The sequence below is a fragment of the Fundulus heteroclitus genome, chromosome 24 (assembly GCF_011125445.2).
Source record: "Fundulus heteroclitus isolate FHET01 chromosome 24, MU-UCD_Fhet_4.1, whole genome shotgun sequence".
In the NCBI taxonomy this organism is placed as follows: Eukaryota; Metazoa; Chordata; class Actinopteri; order Cyprinodontiformes; family Fundulidae; genus Fundulus; species Fundulus heteroclitus.
This window is the reverse complement of record NC_046384.1, coordinates 24,494,887-24,513,556: the sequence shown is the minus strand read 5'-3', so window position 1 is coordinate 24,513,556 and position 18,670 is coordinate 24,494,887. Positions and strand designations below refer to the sequence as shown.

General features: G+C 40.6%; 3 protein-coding genes across 5 annotated transcripts in view; all 3 read left to right on the top strand.

The window, feature by feature from the left end:
• The first annotated feature begins 1,024 nt into the window (after window positions 1-1,024).
• On the top strand, window positions 1,025-3,546 carry mylz3 (myosin, light polypeptide 3, skeletal muscle). Its single transcript, XM_012869564.3, has 6 exons — window positions 1,025-1,111; window positions 1,433-1,460; window positions 2,386-2,529; window positions 2,613-2,783; window positions 2,872-2,949; window positions 3,029-3,546. The coding sequence occupies exons 1-6, from the start codon at window positions 1,109-1,111 to the stop codon at window positions 3,055-3,057; spliced, it is 453 nt and encodes a 150-aa protein (XP_012725018.2). The 5' UTR covers window positions 1,025-1,108; the 3' UTR covers window positions 3,058-3,546.
• Window positions 3,547-5,743: 2,197 nt separating this feature from the next.
• acadl (acyl-CoA dehydrogenase long chain) lies at window positions 5,744-11,287 on the top strand. The gene is made up of 11 exons (XM_012869578.3): window positions 5,744-6,052; window positions 7,119-7,298; window positions 7,371-7,508; window positions 8,782-8,946; window positions 9,041-9,107; window positions 9,182-9,346; window positions 9,425-9,526; window positions 9,608-9,721; window positions 10,468-10,595; window positions 10,667-10,753; window positions 10,836-11,287. The coding sequence occupies exons 1-11, from the start codon at window positions 5,964-5,966 to the stop codon at window positions 10,927-10,929; spliced, it is 1,329 nt and encodes a 442-aa protein (XP_012725032.2). The 5' UTR covers window positions 5,744-5,963; the 3' UTR covers window positions 10,930-11,287.
• Window positions 11,288-12,726: 1,439 nt separating this feature from the next.
• The window catches only part of LOC105931057 (microtubule-associated protein tau), an 84,177-nt gene continuing 78,233 nt past the window's right edge, over window positions 12,727-18,670 (top strand). For 2 of the 3 annotated variants that reach the window (XM_036128120.1, XM_036128119.1), the window contains exon 1: window positions 12,727-12,828. The gene's annotated coding sequence lies outside the window, so the exon portion shown is untranslated. The remainder of the gene's footprint in view (window positions 12,829-18,670) is intronic. The other variant, XM_012869556.3, reaches the window with a different exon arrangement.

Below are 18,670 nucleotides of genomic sequence, written 5' to 3'. Positions count from 1 at the left end.
TCATCTAAAAATGGAATCAACATGGCCGCAGCCTAAACCGGCAGACCAGGCATGGAGAACATTAATCAGAGAAGTGCCCATGATATCTCTGGAGGAGCTGCAGAGATTCACAGCTACGGTGAGAAAAGCTGTTGACAGGAAAGCTTTTGCACTCTAATAATCTTTCGAGTTCACAAGTCACGAGAGGGGGGGGCTTTGATCAGACGAGGACAAACACTGTTTGGTAGCATTCTGCTGTGGGGATTCTTCATCCTGGACAGGGAAGCTGGAATGAGCCACACAGAGGGCTGATACCAGGTTGGCTTCAGCCTCTAACAGGACGATGACCCCAGACACTGGATCAAAGCATATTCATAAGTTATTATGGGCCATTCAAAATCAAAGAGAGTCTGAATGAAGGCTTGAGAACTCCTTGCACAACAGAAATCCTGCAAGTCTTTGGAACGTGTCGTTCTTTGGATGATAGCGGCAGGAGCCAATCTGAAACACATTCATTCATTACTGCAGTCAGGGTGTTTATTGTTTTTAAGAAACCTTGTGTTCTGACGGATCTCACGTTCACCAACTCCATACCTGCCACAGAGGAGTCAACTTTTCGGCCGCTTTTTCCCCTGCCGTCATTTAACCATAAGAGGAGGAGTGTCCTGGCTGTTTTAAAAATACCACCTTGTAAATTAGCTCCAACGGTTTGGGGACCCGTCTGAAGAAAACCACTGAGCCTTGCATTTTGCCAACATTAACTCTCTTCTAGAATAATCACCTTCAATGATCAGGTAGTTTCAGCATTGCATTCTTCACTGATATATAAGAAGAAGAAGAAGTCCTGTGTCAGAGTCTTGACACGATTCTATGCCTTCCAAAAATAGCCCCTTCCCCTTCTAAAGGCCGTCTCCCGGAGCTCTGGAGGGAGCATAGGTCTTCTTTCCCTAAGAAAGTTAAAGATGTTCCTACGTGTCATCCGATCCTCTCACCCCCACTAGGAGCATATGTGACATCACATGCCGAGGATAAATAAGGGGGCTTTGACCATGGCTCAGGACCACTCTATCTTGGGACTTCAGCTTCTCTTCTCCTTCCTTTCCGCTCCTCCGTGCTCCTACTCTCCAAAATGGTGTGTAGATAATTGTGGACATTTTTTAACGGGAGCAATTGCTTTTTTATTGGCTTGGATTTAACTTCTCAGGATTTCTCCCGAAATCTTTCTGTTTTAAATGCCAAGTTTAAATTGTACCTGAAAAAGGTTAACTTCACTAAAAGACTGCTAAAAGCGTTTGATACGTCAACCTGGCTAAACTGGGTTCATGAAATACTCAAAGATTTGAGAAATTCACAACCTTGAGCGTCGTTTGGAATTAAATTGTTTTAATTTTTGTTTAGTTACTCATAATTAACTTTTGTGTTCATCTGTGCATTTTTTTCCTTCATACAACAGACGGAGTTCACACCGGACCAGATTGAGGGTAAGTCGAGAAGATGTCCTTAGCTACCATCTCCCTGATTTAGTTGCCATCAAGAAAATAACTTCTTATAATGTTTTCGCATCTTCCAGTAGCAATTTAACTGAGGTTTTTCAGTTACCTCCCTAACAAGCCACTTTCTTAGTTTAAAATTGAGGCAGAGCAAAGACAGCTGTAGAAGATATAAATCCAATGACTTGTGTTTGGTTGTATATATTAAGACAACATAGCCTGGTCTTACAAGCCCAAGAGGTGTTAATTCCCAAGTCGGTTTAAGATGGAGGCCTCCTGCTATCGCATTACCAAACTATTCCAAACCATCGCCGTCCCCTTAGTTCCCTGTTGAAAGACGTGTCAAGGAAGGCTTTATTTGGATCTAAGGAACACTCTTACATTTTAACACTATCAAGCATTTTCTTGGTTTCTTTTGGAACCCTTTCCAATAAGACGTTGCTAAGTCCACAGTCAGCATTCTCATCTTTAACCCACGGAAGGCCATGCCTCTATATAGTCTTGGTTTTCTCTGTCAGGGTCTATCAGTTTGCTCCAAGCAGCAAGCAGGAATGAGGAGGGGGTGGGGTGGGGAGGGTACAGCTGTTGCTGCTACACGGGAGCCAGGCGAGTGCATAAATCTCTCTAAAAGGTCACTTTGAGTTCCTGGTGGGATTTGTAGAGATGACAAACCTTTGTCTGGGCCTCGGTTTTCATCTTCTCTGCTCAGATACAGCTGTCACATCCAATTAGTCGTGAACAATGGCAAAAGTATGTGGCACAGACTCTTTTTAATCTTTTTTAATCTTCCAGGGCAGTTTGGTTTACAGCACATCAACACAAATGTTCTAATCATAGAAACGGGACCAACTATGAACAACAAGCTGAGATTTTGTCCGAAAGCTTTTACTCAAAGATTTTTCCTATCTCCCCCCAGACTTCAAGGAGGCTTTTGGTCTCTTTGACAGAGTTGGTGACAACCAGGTGGCCTACAACCAGGTGGCCGACATCATGCGTGCTCTGGGCCAGAACCCAACCAACAAGGCCGTTATCCAGATCCTTGGCAACCCTAGTGCTGATGGTAAGAGACCACGTTCTTCAACAAACGTGATAGGAAAGGTGTTTTTTGTTTGTCCCTAAAAATAGTGCATTGTAAACCAACAGACATGGCCAACAAGAGGCTGAACTTCGACGCTTTCCTGCCCATGCTGAAGGAGGTCGATGCCCTCCCCAAGGGAACCTACGACGACTACGTTGAGGGTCTGCGTGTCTTTGACAAGGAGGGCAATGGCACCGTCATGGGCGCTGAGCTGCGCATCGTGCTGTCTACTCTGGGTAAATTTAGAAGCACATAGATATAGTTTGCTTAGTACACAGACTGGTTGAAATTGAGAACCTGACATTGATCCTTGGACATCTACAGGAGAGAAGATGAATGAGACCGAGATTGACGCCCTTATGGCCGGACAGGAAGACGAGAACGGCAGTGTACACTATGAGGGTAAGCCTTCTATCTTCCAGGCCACTTATTTTTGGTTTTATCACAACAAGAAGCTAATGATCCGAACTTCTTCCGGCAGCTTTCGTCAAGCACATCATGTCTGTGTAAGAGGCCCGCAGCAGGAGTGCTGAAGAAACTGTAGCTCGCCTACAGACAGCCCAACAGTGTTCAGGACATCTACGCTGTTTCAAAGACCAACCAAGGAAAGACAAGGACTATGTACAAGGGATGTTGAAGCAAACCCATCTTGTTTATTTTGTTTTCCTTTCCACTTCGTCTCAAACCCCCCTCTCTCAGGACATCGCCTCTTTTGTTGTAGACCCCCATCACTCGGCCTCTACTCTCCCCCCGGGGCGCGTCGCCACTCACCGCATGGGGTGAGGAACGGGGGAGAAGGGGTGACCACTCATCAAGTGAGGGTAGATCCCTCCCTTCCCACCGCCACCTCATTCAGTCCTGTCATCACTGGCCCAGCAATGCCAAAGGTGCTGGAGAACGTTCGTGGACAGACCGCCAGAATTTTCCCATTTCCCTGAAAAGTTGTATTTATTTTCACTCTGATTCAATTCAGAATAAACTTTTCCAACGTACATCCCATCTGGACTGATTCTTGATCTTTCATTGTTCACATGCACATCTAGACACTAAGTAGTGAGTAACTATTAATGTGCAAAGGTCGAAATGGTTCTACAAACGTTAGATATTTGTTGCAGTCTACAAACTGCATATCAGTTCATCTTATTATGTACTGCCCTTGATAGGCAGATAAAGTCAAAACCCATATATGATTGAACTGTATATTATTTTCTGACGACTCTTGCGCCCTATCACCATTGATTTTAGGGGTGAACCCTGTTTGGGCCAACTTATTCTTATGAAATACCACATTTTAGGACCCCTAAACTGTTTAAATCTCAGTGGTTCACAGTATAATTAATTTTGGATGTATTATGGGCCTTAAACTAATTTAAATTTTTTTAAACTAAATTTAGCCACTTAAAGGGAGACGAGTATAAATTGAAACCCCTCTTTTTATCCATACGTCTTATGGTCTACAGGAGATACCTGTCTCTACATTTCCCCCTTAGTGCCCTTATCTGGAATCTCAAACTTTAAAATCTAAGGATATCAGGCAGAAAATCAGTTTCTGTAACTGTAGACAATGGCCAACACAGAATAATAACATCCTGAACTGCAACCAACCTCAAATGTATTGTGGGTAAATGGTAAACATAGCCAAGAAAGAAATGAAAATCAGGGGTAATTAAAAAAAATTGGGATTATTTATTTATCTATTTTATTTTGCCTTTCACATAACATAAGTATTAACCAAAAATGTTGTGTTCCAATGATGCATCATGGTTTAATAATTTGCCTTAAGGCAGAATATACAATCTCCCATAATTGGTATGTTGCTGCCTCTAGACAATAGCTGCACTTAAAAAATTGCAAATGTATTTCATTAAACTATTATATATAATTTTTTACGCTACCTACTTGCATTAATATATAATTCTACAGATTTGTATAGACCTTTTTAAAAGTTAAACAGGAACTGTTATTAGTTGCCTATGGGTTTGTTGGTACCTTATAGGGCTATGAATCGTAGGCATGTGGAATTGACTTTAAATCACTTGTGGCTAAAGGAGTGATGAAACGTCCATCGTAGAACACAAATAGATGACTGGTTGGTACGAAATGTCTCATGGCAGACGGTTCCTTATGGCACCTGAAAATCTCAATATGAACTACAAAAGTGTAAAACAACCACTAACATTGCTGCACTTTTGCTTGTTACTAGAAAGTGCTATATAAATAAACTTGCCTTGCCTTGTTATTGTTGTTTTTTCTTAATCTGTTTTCGGTGTCAGTACTTCTTTAAAGATAAACCACTGCGTTAGAACACGGGTGGTAAATGTACTACTTGTGCAAGTTTAGCAGTTAGACACAAGAATCAGACATATTTGTGGCCAATAAATTGAAACCAGGGTTATTGCAATAAACTGCGCTATGTACCAAGTGACACGCAAGAGCTACAGTAGGCCTACATGTAGAGTAAAATTAAAATTTAGAGACCAGGTCGAGCCTGTAGAAGTACGTTTTCTAAACTGCCTAGCCAGGCAAGGGCAGAAGCAGAGAACAAGAGGCTCATGGTAATTCTGGAGGAGCAGCAGAGATCCACAGCTGAGGTGGAAGGATCTAGAGGAACACCTTGTAATCAAGAGGAACACCGTTAGCAATCCAGAAATCTGTTAATGGAAAAATAGTAAAAAGAAAGCCAAAAGATGTTCTGCTGGTGTGATGCATCATGCTACGAGGATGTTTTTTTTTTTAGCAAGTACATGGAAGATGGAAAAAACTAAATACTAAATACTTCTTTTGCGGTACACCTCTGCTTGTTATGGAGTAGAATGTGTGATGATCTTTTGAAATATAGACCCCCCCAGCTAAATATTGAAATACCAAGAGCACCTTTCCTCTTAAGTTCAGCAACACCAAAGTTTAAAACAGCTGCCCCCTGTGGTAATGAAGGGCATTACATACACGTTGTAAAAAAAAAAATACTTAGCTGCAACGCAATGCTAATTATTTTTTATGCCACTATAAATACCTTTAGATATATTAAATCTGTATACAAATTTATATTTTGACGTTTGTTGAAAATATACCAGTAGATGGCAGCACGGAGCAAGAAGCTCTATGTTTCTTCTACTAAAAGAAGAAACTTAAGGATAACAGAAAAACCAGAGGCGTCACTCCGTTGCGTTTTTTTTTAATCAGGCGCTATAGGACATCGAATATTTATTAATTGTCTTCTTAGTGAGCTGGAAATACGCGTGTTTTCAAAAAATAAAACCAAAGTGAAACAATAAAAAGAAAAAATCTTTGCCACGCTTAATGCATGAAGTGACTGAGTGATCACTCCTCATACGTTTCTAACCCTGAGGATCTTTGCTCGTCTCGCGTCTGCTGCGTTTGTTTGTTTTTTTTTTTTTTCCTGTTTTTGCACGAAGATGTTTTTAAAGAAGCTTGTCCGATCGTGTGTTTTGAGGGTTAAAAATGCCCCTGGAGGCGGACAGGCGCTGTCTGCAGCTGCTGCCAGGTTAAACACCTCTCTTACTTTGTCGGTCATTCAAAGACAGACGCGCGTATCTGGGTGCTTGAGAGAACAATCCAAGGTTTACAAGTAGACATGTTTCTTGGTCTGTGGGTTTAATGTTGTATAAGTAACACCACATGTCACATTGTGTCATATATGTATCAAATACTAGATTTAATTCAAAGTCGGATCGTAAATAGGTCACAGCAACCTTTGACACACTTCTTTTACTGTCAGCTGTATGTGCCCTAAAAGCCCCTCCTTAAATCTTTATTTTCAACACAAACTTTATTGCCTGTTATTAAGGGCCTGTGGATAGAGCAACACAAGATAGAGCTTAATTGTGAATTGGAAGGAAACGATCAGTCGTTTTTTAATGCTGTTTTCTTGCTCTGGTCAGCCCAAAGTGAGACGCTTTGGCCTTTAAGTAATAAACACAGGTCGCAGCATCATGCCTCGGGTTCCTTTCTAGGCAACCTATATGGTTAAGTTCTTTCTATTTCACTTTGTCCTCACGGCTCAGGGTCACACCATCTAAAGCGATAGGGGTGCAAAAGGGAGGTGAAGAAGAAAGATGGAGGAGAGGGGGATGTGTCAGGATTTGGGACTGTGAGAGGTAGCTGGAAGAGGGAACCTGCTCTGTTGAAAGCAATTAAAGATGTGTTACGATTTGTTTATATTCATAAATCTAATGTCGTTTTTATATTTACTATTCTGTCTAGATTAAAATGCTGCATTCTGAAACCAAATGGATACTTCTATCCATTCATTGCCTACAATGTTATCAGTGCTTGTTTAAAATATGTCTCAAACTGTCATTCTCAAACAATAAAAAGGGTTTCTTGTCTCACTGTTAGAAAAGCGAAACAACTTGACTAAGTCGAGTTAAACCTAAGATAATTTCACTTCAATGCCAAACAGATGTCATCTTTGCCGTTTGGTCCAAAATTAACTGTAATTAAACCAGTTCAGTCCAATGCAGTGTTTTCTTTTGCACTGCTCGGATGCTAAAAAACAAAAACAAAAAAACGAATGACTGGGGGATCACTGGTTCTGTGTTGCCTCTCAGAAAACAGCACTCTCAGGCCCAGCAGCAGGGTACACCTGTCTCCTCGATCCGACCGGAGACCTCCAGCGCCAGAACTCTGATGGACATCGGAACGCGCCGCATCTTCAACGAGGACCACGACATCTTCAGGCAAAGCGTTCGGCGCTTCTTCCAAGAGGAAGTGGTTCCACACCACAAAGAGTAGGTGCTTAATGTCAGATGAAGACATTAAAATAATGATGCTTTCTTTCATCAAATTCCTTCTTGTCCCAGGTGGGAAAAAGCAGGTCAGGTGAGCAGGGAGCTGTGGGAAAAGGCTGGAGAGCAAGGCCTGCTGGGAGTGATGATACCAGAGGAGCATGGTGGCATTGGAGGAGATGTGTTTTCTGCAGCCATCACATGGGAGGAGCAGTGAGTTGGCTGTATAGAATATTGTTACTGCTCTCCTTTTGGGCCATAAGGCACACCGGATTATAAAAAATATTAATATTTTTCCCAAGTGTGTAATATCACTCCGCCCCTTCGCGTACACAGCTCTCTCTCTGTTTCTGTTGGGAGGACCGAGTAGTTGGACTACACTACCTTGTTTCTAACATAAGTCCAAAATAAGCATAACTTTTATATTGAATTAACTTACTAGGTTTATTGTTGCTAGCGTGTACGCCAGACGCGGGCTGCCTAAAGGCTCCCACATATTTGGGCGTACTGTGCGCATACTGTGAGTTTGCCAGACTCCGCGCTGATTCTACGCAGACTTTTTACCCTGCATAGTCGAGCGTACTGTTGCCTCCATTTTTGGTGGCAAATTCCTACAATTCCCACACTTTCTGCCAGCGGGACGAAGCGGTGGAACGGATGGTAAAAAAATGTGTGATTAGCTAGCTGAGCACCTAGAGCTGTTTCTTTTCCAGCAGGCTCCCACCGCACACCTGTCAGTGAGAACAGAGAGGGACTGTGATGCTGCGAGTCCTTGCAACCGCCTGCTTGGAGCAGCTCAGTGTATCAGGCTTGGTGTCATGTAGAAAACAGTTCGATGTAAAGACTTCTTGCTGCAGAGAAGTCGTAAAAATTTAGCCCTGGCCTGGACGTGTGGACATCCCCGAGAATGTGGGGGCCTTTACATGAATGCTCTTCTAGTTTCAACATTACAGTCAGGCAGTCTTGTAGACTGCTCAGGGGTCCAATCAGGTAGTGACACAGTGCACTGTAATGCTCCGAATAACCATTGAGCGGAGCGGTTTCGTTGCTTACCAAAGTCATACTTACACATTTTAACAGATTTTTGGGTGCATTGTGCCACATAAAATCAGTCATTAGGCACAAAGGTAGTCATATATAAGCGCACCATACATTTTTCAGACAGTTTAAGGATTTTAAGTGCGCCTTATAGTCCGAATAAACAATATGTTCAAGGTCTGATTCGGTATAAAATGAGGGAATGGGATATAACAAAATCATTTTTTCAGACTTTATTCCCCACTGCATTTTGTCCATCTATCCAGCCATCTCTTAGTTTACCCATCATCAGATCAATATATGGATTTAGAAATAAATGAATGGAAATCTTTTACACCTACTTGAAAACAGAGCGAGACAAAATTGTAGCCTAGAAAACGAAGCAGAAACTTTAAAAAATAAACATCAGATTTGCTGCTGAAAACATTTTATTTTCTTTCATTTTCAGAATGTACTGCAACTGCACAGGCCCGGGCTTTGCTTTGCACTCGGACATAGTCATGCCTTACATCGTAAACTATGGCAGTAAGGAACAGATGGAACATTTTGTACCTACCATGACTGCTGGGAAATGCATCGGTGCAATCGCAATGACTGAGCCAGGAGCAGGCAGGTTGGGACCATAGCCTTACTTCCTATCTTGCATAACAGAAATGCGTGGCTGATGTTACTCTGATTTAACGACTTGGGCCCTTTTACTGCTGCAGTGACCTTCAGGGTGTGAGAACGTATGCCAAAAAGGATGGCAGTGACTGGATCCTCAATGGCAACAAGGTAAGGTTTTGTAAACCCATTATGGCTTCCCATTGGATCAGAGCATCAGGTGGAACCTTTTTCCTTCTTCTAAGGTGTTCATCTCGAATGGTTGGATGGCCGACCTGGTAGTGGTTGTAACCGTGACCAACCGTGAGGCGAAGACGGCCGCCCACGGCATCAGCCTGTTCCTCGTAGAGAATGGCATGAAGGGCTTCCTGAAAGGACGGAAGCTAGAGAAGATAGGTTTAAAGGCACAGGTACCGGAGTTCAGCTGTAGTTCCTGTTAAAGAACGGCTTAACGTCAAGACTGTTACCTTGTTCTTCTTGTTTTAAAGGATACGGCAGAACTTTTTTTTGAAGATGTTCGACTTCCAGCCAGTGCTCTTCTGGGTGAACTCAACAAGGGTTTCTACTACCTGATGAACGAGCTGCCACAGGTGCTAAACACACATGTGAACACATGTCATCCACCTGAATCACAGTGGAAGTTATACTTAATAACCAGATTTTGCTGCTAGGAACGTCTGCTGATTGCTGACATGGCCATATCAAGCTGTGAGTTCATGTTTGAGGAAACGAGGAACTATGTAACGCAGAGGAAGGCTTTTGGGAAGACCATCGCCCACCTACAGGTCCGTATGATTGAAGAACCTTGTTTTAATTCCCAGCACATGCATCCAACATGAAAAGACCGTTCGATACACCCCAGAGAAGGGGGTGTTTCAAGGACAGTAAGGATGAGAAATAAGTCTGGGATGTTCTTAACTTTCTTTAAATAAAATTTAAGCAGGACCTAACTCTGTCAAGTAGGAGGCAGTGTTGCTCCTTAAATTAAAATAATCTACTCTTCTGTTTAATTGTTGTATCCCTTGGTTACTTATGTTGGTAACTCTTTGGAGTTTAGTTTCTTTTTGTCCATGTTAAAACTTTGGCATTTAGTGCGTTAGCGATTTTATTTTTGTTCATAAACATTCTAACTTTTTTATATCCCCTTGTGCGGACTGAATTTAGTGCTTTCAGAGGGAATTTGCTGCTAACCACTTGATATTTAAAGTCAGTAAAGTTAAAAAAAAAACTGTGAAAATAGTTTTCATACGTTCCTTGATTGTTGTATAATTTAATTCCAAGCAGCTTGACGTTATTAACCTTGAAAGATAGACCTAAGCAGCAACTCTCGAAACTGAAGACATAAACTAGTGTCTTCTCCCACTCCCAAACAATTGCTTATGTAGATGTTGCCTAATGGTTGCTAATAGCTGGTGCCCGTAAATACACGTTATTTGTTCCAGAGATGCAATATTTGTTCCAGTTGTTTTGGTTCTTGCTGAAATACCTTTCAAAATGTGCCTCTGGGCACATTGTACTTTGTCATTTCCAGACTGTGCAGCACAAGCTGGCAGAGCTGAAGACTGAGATCTGTGTTGGTCGGGCCTTTGTCGATAACTGCCTTCAGCTCCTTTCTGAGAAACGCCTGGATCCCTCCACAGCCTCCATGGCCAAGTTCTGGTGAGTAATCTTTGAAAACTGACTTTTGAAGACACTTAATCTCAAACTGACCTCCTAAATCTCCCCACCAGGGCGTCTGACCTCCAGAACAAGGTGGCCACACAGTGCCTGCAGCTCCATGGAGGATGGGGCTACATGTGGGAATACCCAATTGCAAGGTAAGTGCTATACCATGAAAGCAAAGGGTGGTGGACCCAATGTTTGCTTCAGGTGAACCTGTCCCTCTCTGCTTTTTTTTAGGGCATTTGTGGACTCCCGTATTCAGCCCATTTATGGAGGCACCAATGAAATCATGAAGGAGCTGATCGCACGTGGCATCGTAAGCCAGAAGTGAGACTTATAGTCTTTTTACTGTTAATGAAGCATGTAGGTTACTTGGAAATGATAGAGATGTAGGGAAAAGGGTAACCATGAGGCGCCGGAAAAAATAGAATCACGCTTGAATGTCCAAATGTAATTAGAGTTGTACTGAACCGTTTGGATGAAATAACTGATTTTGGTTTTAGTGTCTAATTTTCTAACAGCCTCTGGACTATTTCCTGTCATGGAGGTGTAACTTATAACAAAAGTCCGATGGTTGCAGATAAATGGGCTGAAAACGAGATTTTTGTCAAATGAAAACTGATCTGTTATGTGCTTTGTGTGTATGTCACATCTGTACAAATCAGAAATAAATTAATATTGAATTTGAAGTATCTGCGTCTCGATTATTTATTAAAACAAATTAGTTGCAATCCGTCTTTTTAATGTAAAGGATAACAGACGAGGAAGCTTTAATTTCAGTTGCTTTTTGTAGTCCATCCCAAGTTTTTTCTCCAGAATTAATGTCTGTAATTCATAGTTTTCTCAGACAGAAAAGGTTTCTTTGTTACCATTCTTTGGCCCAAAGGTTTTTCCCTCTCTGTGCACGCTGATAGATTAATGTTTTGAGTAAGCTCTGCACTGATATGTCTGATCACGGCTTCTTTTAGTGCTACTTTACTGATACGTGAATGGATATTAATGGAAAATTGAGTGGAGGGAAAAAGAGTGGTAGAGAAGGTAAACAATTAAGGAGATAACAGCCTCGTGATAATTGTTGAGCAAAATGTCTGTTTGGGAGCCTCACAAGGTGTTTCCTGCCTGCTTAGCAGGGCAGCCATGTTGGGTTTTGGTGAAAGATTAAGAAAATAATTTTCATGTTTCCCAGTTTGAGGTCCAACTTTAGGGTCCATTTCTGTTAATCTTTCCCATGACAAACTTGAAAATCTAAATGTTGGGTCAAAATAGAATCCTTATTTAATTGCATCTCTCAAATACATAATCATGCATTACCAACAGGTGAAAACACAATGGTGTATAGTCCAAGAAAGCCCTGTCAAACAAACGGTTTATAATATATGTGAGTGTAGTTGGAAAACCCAAGCTTCCTCCTGTGATATTTGGTGGAAAGATAAGAGAACCAGAGACGCAAAAAGTTTCCCTAATCTGCAAAACTGGCAGCAAAAGTTGCACCGCCTGACCTCTGTCAATAGGTGGCAGTAGGCGGGCATGCAAACTGTCAGGAGTAAGAGACATCTGCATGCTTTCATTCAATGTATGTCTAGATAAAGGAGGAAACTGTGGACTCTGTTGAATGATAAATGTTTCAAAGAATCTTTGCGAAGTTTTTGGGCTCATGAATAAAAAATATATATACATAGTCTATTTATTGTTACTTCTTTTAGCTTTTAATAAATAAGGTCATGATGTGAATGTCTGTCATTTCTAGCTGGAATAGCAGAGAGCATCCCTGCCACGCCTTACCTGCAGGACACTGTAGCTACACTGTTCTTCCCCCTTCTTTCTCCATCCCCCTTCCCACATTCTGGCCCCCTCCTCCCCCTTCTCTCCATCTTTCCTCAGCAACAGCCACACCCCAGTGCTCCAGCTCTGCAGAGAAAGGGAGCTTCTGTCTCTTCGCAGTTAAGAAGGCTGCAGTAGCTGAAACTATGTGTTAACAGTGACATTTAGTGTTCTATAGCACTGACTCGGCATGCATAAATGCATCTGTTGCATCTTTGCTCCCAAGTGATGCTGCGAGCGGTTTAAACGGCATTCCCCATCCATGCGCATCTATTAGCGCAGTTACGGTAGCTCAATTTGCAAAGAGGGAGGGACCTAAGGGCCCCACAGCGCTCTCATTGTGACTGCAGCTCCTCTCTCACACACAAGGGTATTAGTGTCAGAGTCGCTCAGCAGCTTAAACCTGCAGGTAAGGCATGTCACGGATTGTTTATTCACCATATTTTTTTAAATTAGGATGACGAAATTTTGCTTGCGCAAACCTACAGGAAACGGGAGTTTGGCGCATTTTAACTCGGCACCGGGAGATGTAAAAGTTTCTGAAACAGTGTGTGTAGAAATGTAGCTGCTCAAAATAATCTGCGTCATGTGCTGCTATGTGGATTAATTTCAAAATCTGATTTGAGGGTTCGTATCGTTAAAATAAATGCCCTCACAAATACAGAAGTGAAAAATGTGGACAAGTAAAAAAAAAAAAAAAAAAAAAAAAAAAAAAAAAAAAAAAAAAAAGATGCTGATTTTGATTGGATGATTTTGGTGCGTGGCTACCGATGCGCCTCTGCCGCTGCCTCTTTTGTTCTGGTCCACGCCTGCACGGTGCTGAAACCCGGCGTTTCTCCCTGCCACATCCTCTGCAGCAAGTAAAACAGATTTTTGTGCGAGGAAGGGAAGTGAATTTAATGAGGATGAATGAAAATGCGATCATCTTTGTGCACATGTTCTAGAAACGCCCTGCCCAGGAATGACACAAGCAAAAGGTTGCATTGCTTCAAGTGCACCGGCGTTAGTAGATGCTGTTTATTTGAATGGAGAAAATACCTCCCGTGCTGCTATCATTCGGGATTCTGCATGTTTGCTGAGATGTCCTTGGATGTCTTTATAATATATGTACTATACAGTAGATCAAGATCGAAGTATAGGGCTGCAACAGCTTCAAGAGTAGAACCAGACTGTGAAGATGTAAGAACAGATGTTCTGAAAAGAGGATTCCACTCTCAGATGAAACCGCAGGTTTCTTTGCTAGAATTAAATTCCATTTTCTTTATATAGCACCAATTCACAACATATGTCATCTCAAGGCGCTTTACAAAGTCAAATTCAATCAAATCACCCAGACAGATTGGTCACATAGTTTCCCATCTAAGCAAACCCAGTAGATTGCATCAAGTCTTAAAAAAGCAACATTCACTCGTCATGAGGAAGTGCAGAGCCACAGTGGACAGTTGACTGCACTGTCCATGCATGAAGTGACAGTGGAGAGGAAAACTCCCCTTTAACAGGGAGGAAAACCTCCAGCAGAACCAGGCTTAGTGTGAACGGTCATCTGCCTCCACTGACTGGGGTTTAGGGAAGACAGAGCAGAGACACAAAAGCACAGAAGCACACATTGATCCAGGAATCATTTCTATGTTACATAGTAATAGCGTATGATCTGTCTTCCCTGGTTGATGTCACAGCTAACAGAACGCCAGACCAGGTGTACCTACTATGAAGAGAAAAAAGACAGAGAGAAGAAAAAGTTAAAACTTGAAATAACAACAAACAATGCAAATTGGAGAACAGTAGGAGAACTCAGCAGAGTGAGAGAAATAGGCCCTGATGTCCTCCAGCAGCCTAAGCCTATAGCAGCATAACTACAACGATTGCACAGGATAACCTAAGCCACTCTAGCTATAAGCTTTGTCAAAAAGGAAAGAATTCTTAGTAAATTGTATCCAACTTTCTGTTTAAGCCTTGGTTCTTTCCACAGTATGTAACCATTTGAAAATCATTTGCTATCATAAGCCACCTAACCAGGTAATATAGTTCAGAAGTGTGAAACATGGTGGTGGCAGTATCATGCTGGGTGGATATTTTTCATCCAAAGGGAGAGGGAGAGGGAGGCAGGTCACAGCTGTTGGACAGATTGAAGCAGCCTCGAGGCCCATGGCAACTATGTAGGAGCTGCAGAGGTCCACACTTCAGGAGTGAGAATCTGTTGGCAGGACAGTTGTTAGTGTTGTACAATTGTAGCCTAAGGGCATGCAATTTCAAAATTGAACTTTCTGGTGGACACACAGAATGCTATGTGCAAAGGAAAATGAACACTGCACATCACCCAGAACCCATCATCAGCCTGGTCAAACATGGCGGTGGTAATATTATGCTGTGTTTTCAACTCAAATTGCAGGAAAAGGTGTTTTTACCCCTTGCTGACTCAGGTATTGAATACATTTTGTTAGACTTTTGTTAAGTTATTTTTCGAAATCTTGCATGATTTTAGGGAAAATAGAAAAAAGTAGTTCTAAATTCATATTAGTGACATAATTGTGATTATTGAGATGTTAACAAAAAAGCAGTAAAATCCAGCACCATAAACATATAGACCAATAGAAATAACACTGCTCAAACTCAATCTTCCGTTTCCATTTGTGTCAAGATGTAGCATTAACATTACAAGAAAACTAGCTGCTACAGAAAATCCAAAAAATACAGAAAAAGTTGTTGAAATCATCCATGAGGGAAGACAATGTAAGAAACACAAAAATAAAAAAATAAAAATACAACTGAAACATATTTCCTACCAATGTTAGCTTATAGATAAATGTGTACAAGCTAACAATAGCACTTCAGCACAGCTAGCTGTTGGAGGAAGTTAGAAAAGTAGTAGTTTAGTGCTAGTGTCATGTGCTGCTGCACACCTACTGTTTCTTTAAGTTAGGTTGTTTTGGGGTCATACCGGAAGAAATGCGTGGCTTCCGGGGAGAGGAGTGGTGGTTCGGGCCACAGATATCATATACGTAGACGCGTCATAGGGCACAGGTTCGCACGTCAACGTCACTGCCATATTGTATGTGGCAGAAAAAAATTGAGTTCTCTTATTGTGAACGTGAAGCAGAAAAGATATATATATATATATATATATATATATATATATATATATATATATATATATATATATATATATATATACATATACATACAATGTATATATGTGTGTGTGTGTGTGTGTATGTGATATGAAGGATCAATTTGTTAAATCTAAACTTTGTGGTCTTCGTTATTTCATAAAACCGTGTCACATGTGAACCTTTTGGAACAGACTTTTTGGGGGAGAATTAAAGAGGTAAAATTAATAATATGAGAAAAAAAAGTCCTAGGTCAATAAAGTAAAAAAAACAAACAAACGCAAAAGTGATAATGTTATGAGAAAAACGTCGTATTATGAGAATTAAGAGGGAACATTTCCAGAATAGTCACAATTTGCAGAATTATTTCACTCCTGGAGTAATAGGGCCAGGTTAGATTATTTTAAATATTTTTATTCTTTAGGAGAATAAATTCATGCGAATGAAGCTAAAGGGATACGAAAATAAACTTGTAATATTACAAAAACAAAAATACTACAAATACAAAGTATATTCAGAGATTAAAGTCCCTCTAATACTGATTTAGTGACTGAGTAACTGCAGATTTGCCACAATTAATATGGCGGACGCTCTGACGCATCGCAGCATAGGCAGAACCCGCCCAATGACGCGTCTACGTATATAATGCCTATGGTTCGGGCCATAGACATTACATACACACATATGTATATATATATATATATATATATATATATATATATATATATATATATATATATATATATATATATGTATATATGTATCTATGTATCTTGTATCTGCCTTCCATATATATAGAAGGCAGATATATCTTGTATCTGCCTTCTATATATATAGAAGGCAGATACAAGTATTGAAATCAGCCAGAATACATTTCCATGCAGCACTGGAATGAGGCATCTTTTCTGATTCACGTTCACAATAACAGAACTCAACTTTTTTCTGCCACATACAATATGGCGGTGACGTTGACGTGCGAACCTGCGCCCTATGACGTGTCTACGTATATGATGTCTGTGGTTCGGGCGACTGGCAGGCTGATAGCTGTGCTGTTTGTCCTAAAATAAAGTGTTATCAGCAAAACCTCACTCTGGTACTTGGGTGTCATATTCACACGAAAATGTATTTATTTAAAATAAATCTTTTTCTACGCTTCATTTTAAGATGAAATGTACGCATTGTGCTGTATAAGCGCACATTACTGGTGGTCTCTGCTTCAATCATTCTAGCAAATATGCTCAGAGGGACTCTGTTTCAGAGACGTTTCAGGTTGTGGACGTGTGACCGATCTTTTTCCGGGTTCTGCTGTGGAGGTGTAACTTTATTGTTTACAGTTTAATTCAAATTATTTTCTAATTTTACTTATACAACCTTACCAGTTATAACCTACATGACTGCTATATATATATATATATATATATATATATATATATATATATATATATATATATATATATTTTTTTTTTTTTGTATTTATTTATTTATTTATTTATTTTTTTGAAGATTGGGGGTGCGTCAAACCGGTTGGGACACAGAAAGGGGTGCGCGGCTGAAAAAGTTTGGGAACCCCTGTCCTAGAATATCACAACTTTGTTCACATCAAGCAAATTTTAATAGGATAGCATAGCTAGCTGCCACAGAAAGTTATTAAGATGGTAGTTTAAAACTCCCTTTTACAACTAAAGGATTTCTATACTTGTTGAACTATTTAGTACAAAGACACAAACACATTAATGGGTGATTAAACAAGAAACTTAGTTTCTCAATAACATTTATGACCTGACTAGCATTAGCACTGGAGCACATGAAAATGCTTCAGGAAGACAGAAAAGTAGTCATTTGAACCATAAATGAGTAAATAAAAGCATTGTTATTTGCAGCATTGTGCTAGAGTAACTTAGAGTAAATGAACCTGTTGTTTTTCCAGTTTCCCTTTTGCATTGCATTGACAGTGTAGCACAATTAGTTACTGAAGGAAATTCACATCAGGGCTAGCTAGGTACATTTACTATAGTTTGTTAAGACAGGTACCATTACAATGTCTGGTATTAAAGGTGGGAATTAAAGACCAAGCTGAATCAGTGCGTCCCTCCACGAAACATTGGTTACAAAAAAAGGAGATTTCTGTAGTAGCATTTACATTTACTAGGGACTCTAAAGTTAAGTCAATTGTTTTTTACATGAAGACCACATCTTATTGTAATGACATTTAACAACATTCTTTTAAAGTGAAACTTTTGCTGCTTTTGCAGCAAGGGTTCACAGATCCTCGAAGACAACATTTGATGAAGATGGATTAATTAGTTATAATGTGTGTGTGAACTAATTTAAGGCTAAATCTGAAGGACGTTATAACAAAAAGCCAAAAAGAAGCAGAGGAAAGTTTATTTCCTCTTGTATGGAATAGAGTAGAAATTATGATAAATACCTTACAAGGTCATATATATTTGAGTGCACTGTATGCAAAATGGGAAAGAGCTCTATGCCTTTTAACAACAGGTGTACAATATATGGCAGGATCCCAGAACAAACTCTTTAACCTGACTACTTTCCCAATGTAACATAGATTAAGTGTTTCTCAGCCAAATAGAAGTTGACTAAGTACATTAACACAGCAGGCTAGTTGTGTATCAAGTTTTACCCACAGCCTTCCTCCCATCACGCCAGATTGGGCTAAGTCTAATCGCTAGTGGGAGTAATTGAAATGACCCTAATCAGCACCCACCAGGTTTTATCGGTGTCCATAAAACACCAAGGGGTTTTTATGTGAAATTTGAGTGACCTATACTAACCACCAGAAACAGCCGATCCATCCTTCCAGCTCTGTTATGTTGGGTTTTGTAATGTCAGTTGTTGTTGGGCAAGCGGCAAAAGTTCTCAGCACCACAGAAGCTCTCACATATCAACTTGGCAGCTGTTTACCAATGAGAATAGCTTTTATTAGATTACCGCTTGGAGTAAAACGGAAGTTATTGGTAGGAGGATCTTGTGCTACATTGTCGCAGGCGAACAGGACTCGGGATTTGTCTTGATCTGCTGCTTCACCTTTCTGAGGCTCTTTGGAAGACATGTACCTAATGGGAGGTGGCAGAACTGTGCTCCAGGAGGTGATTTAGTCTTGACTGTGAGTGAACTTTAATCCAA

Excerpts from the sequence above, each read along its gene's own strand:
- mylz3 (XM_012869564.3), top strand. Across the intron at positions 1,461-2,385 it reads CACACCGGACCAGATTGAGG|ACTTCAAGGAGGCTTTTGGT; the intron begins GTAAGTCGAGAA and ends ATCTCCCCCCAG. Across the intron at positions 2,530-2,612 it reads TGGCAACCCTAGTGCTGATG|ACATGGCCAACAAGAGGCTG; the intron begins GTAAGAGACCAC and ends GTAAACCAACAG.
- acadl (XM_012869578.3), top strand. The coding sequence starts at position 5,964 with ATGTTTTTAAAGAAGCTTGTCCGATCGTGTGTTTTGAGGGTTAAAAAT. Across the intron at positions 7,299-7,370 it reads GTGGTTCCACACCACAAAGA|GTGGGAAAAAGCAGGTCAGG; the intron begins GTAGGTGCTTAA and ends TTCTTGTCCCAG. Across the intron at positions 9,722-10,467 it reads AGACCATCGCCCACCTACAG|ACTGTGCAGCACAAGCTGGC; the intron begins GTCCGTATGATT and ends TGTCATTTCCAG.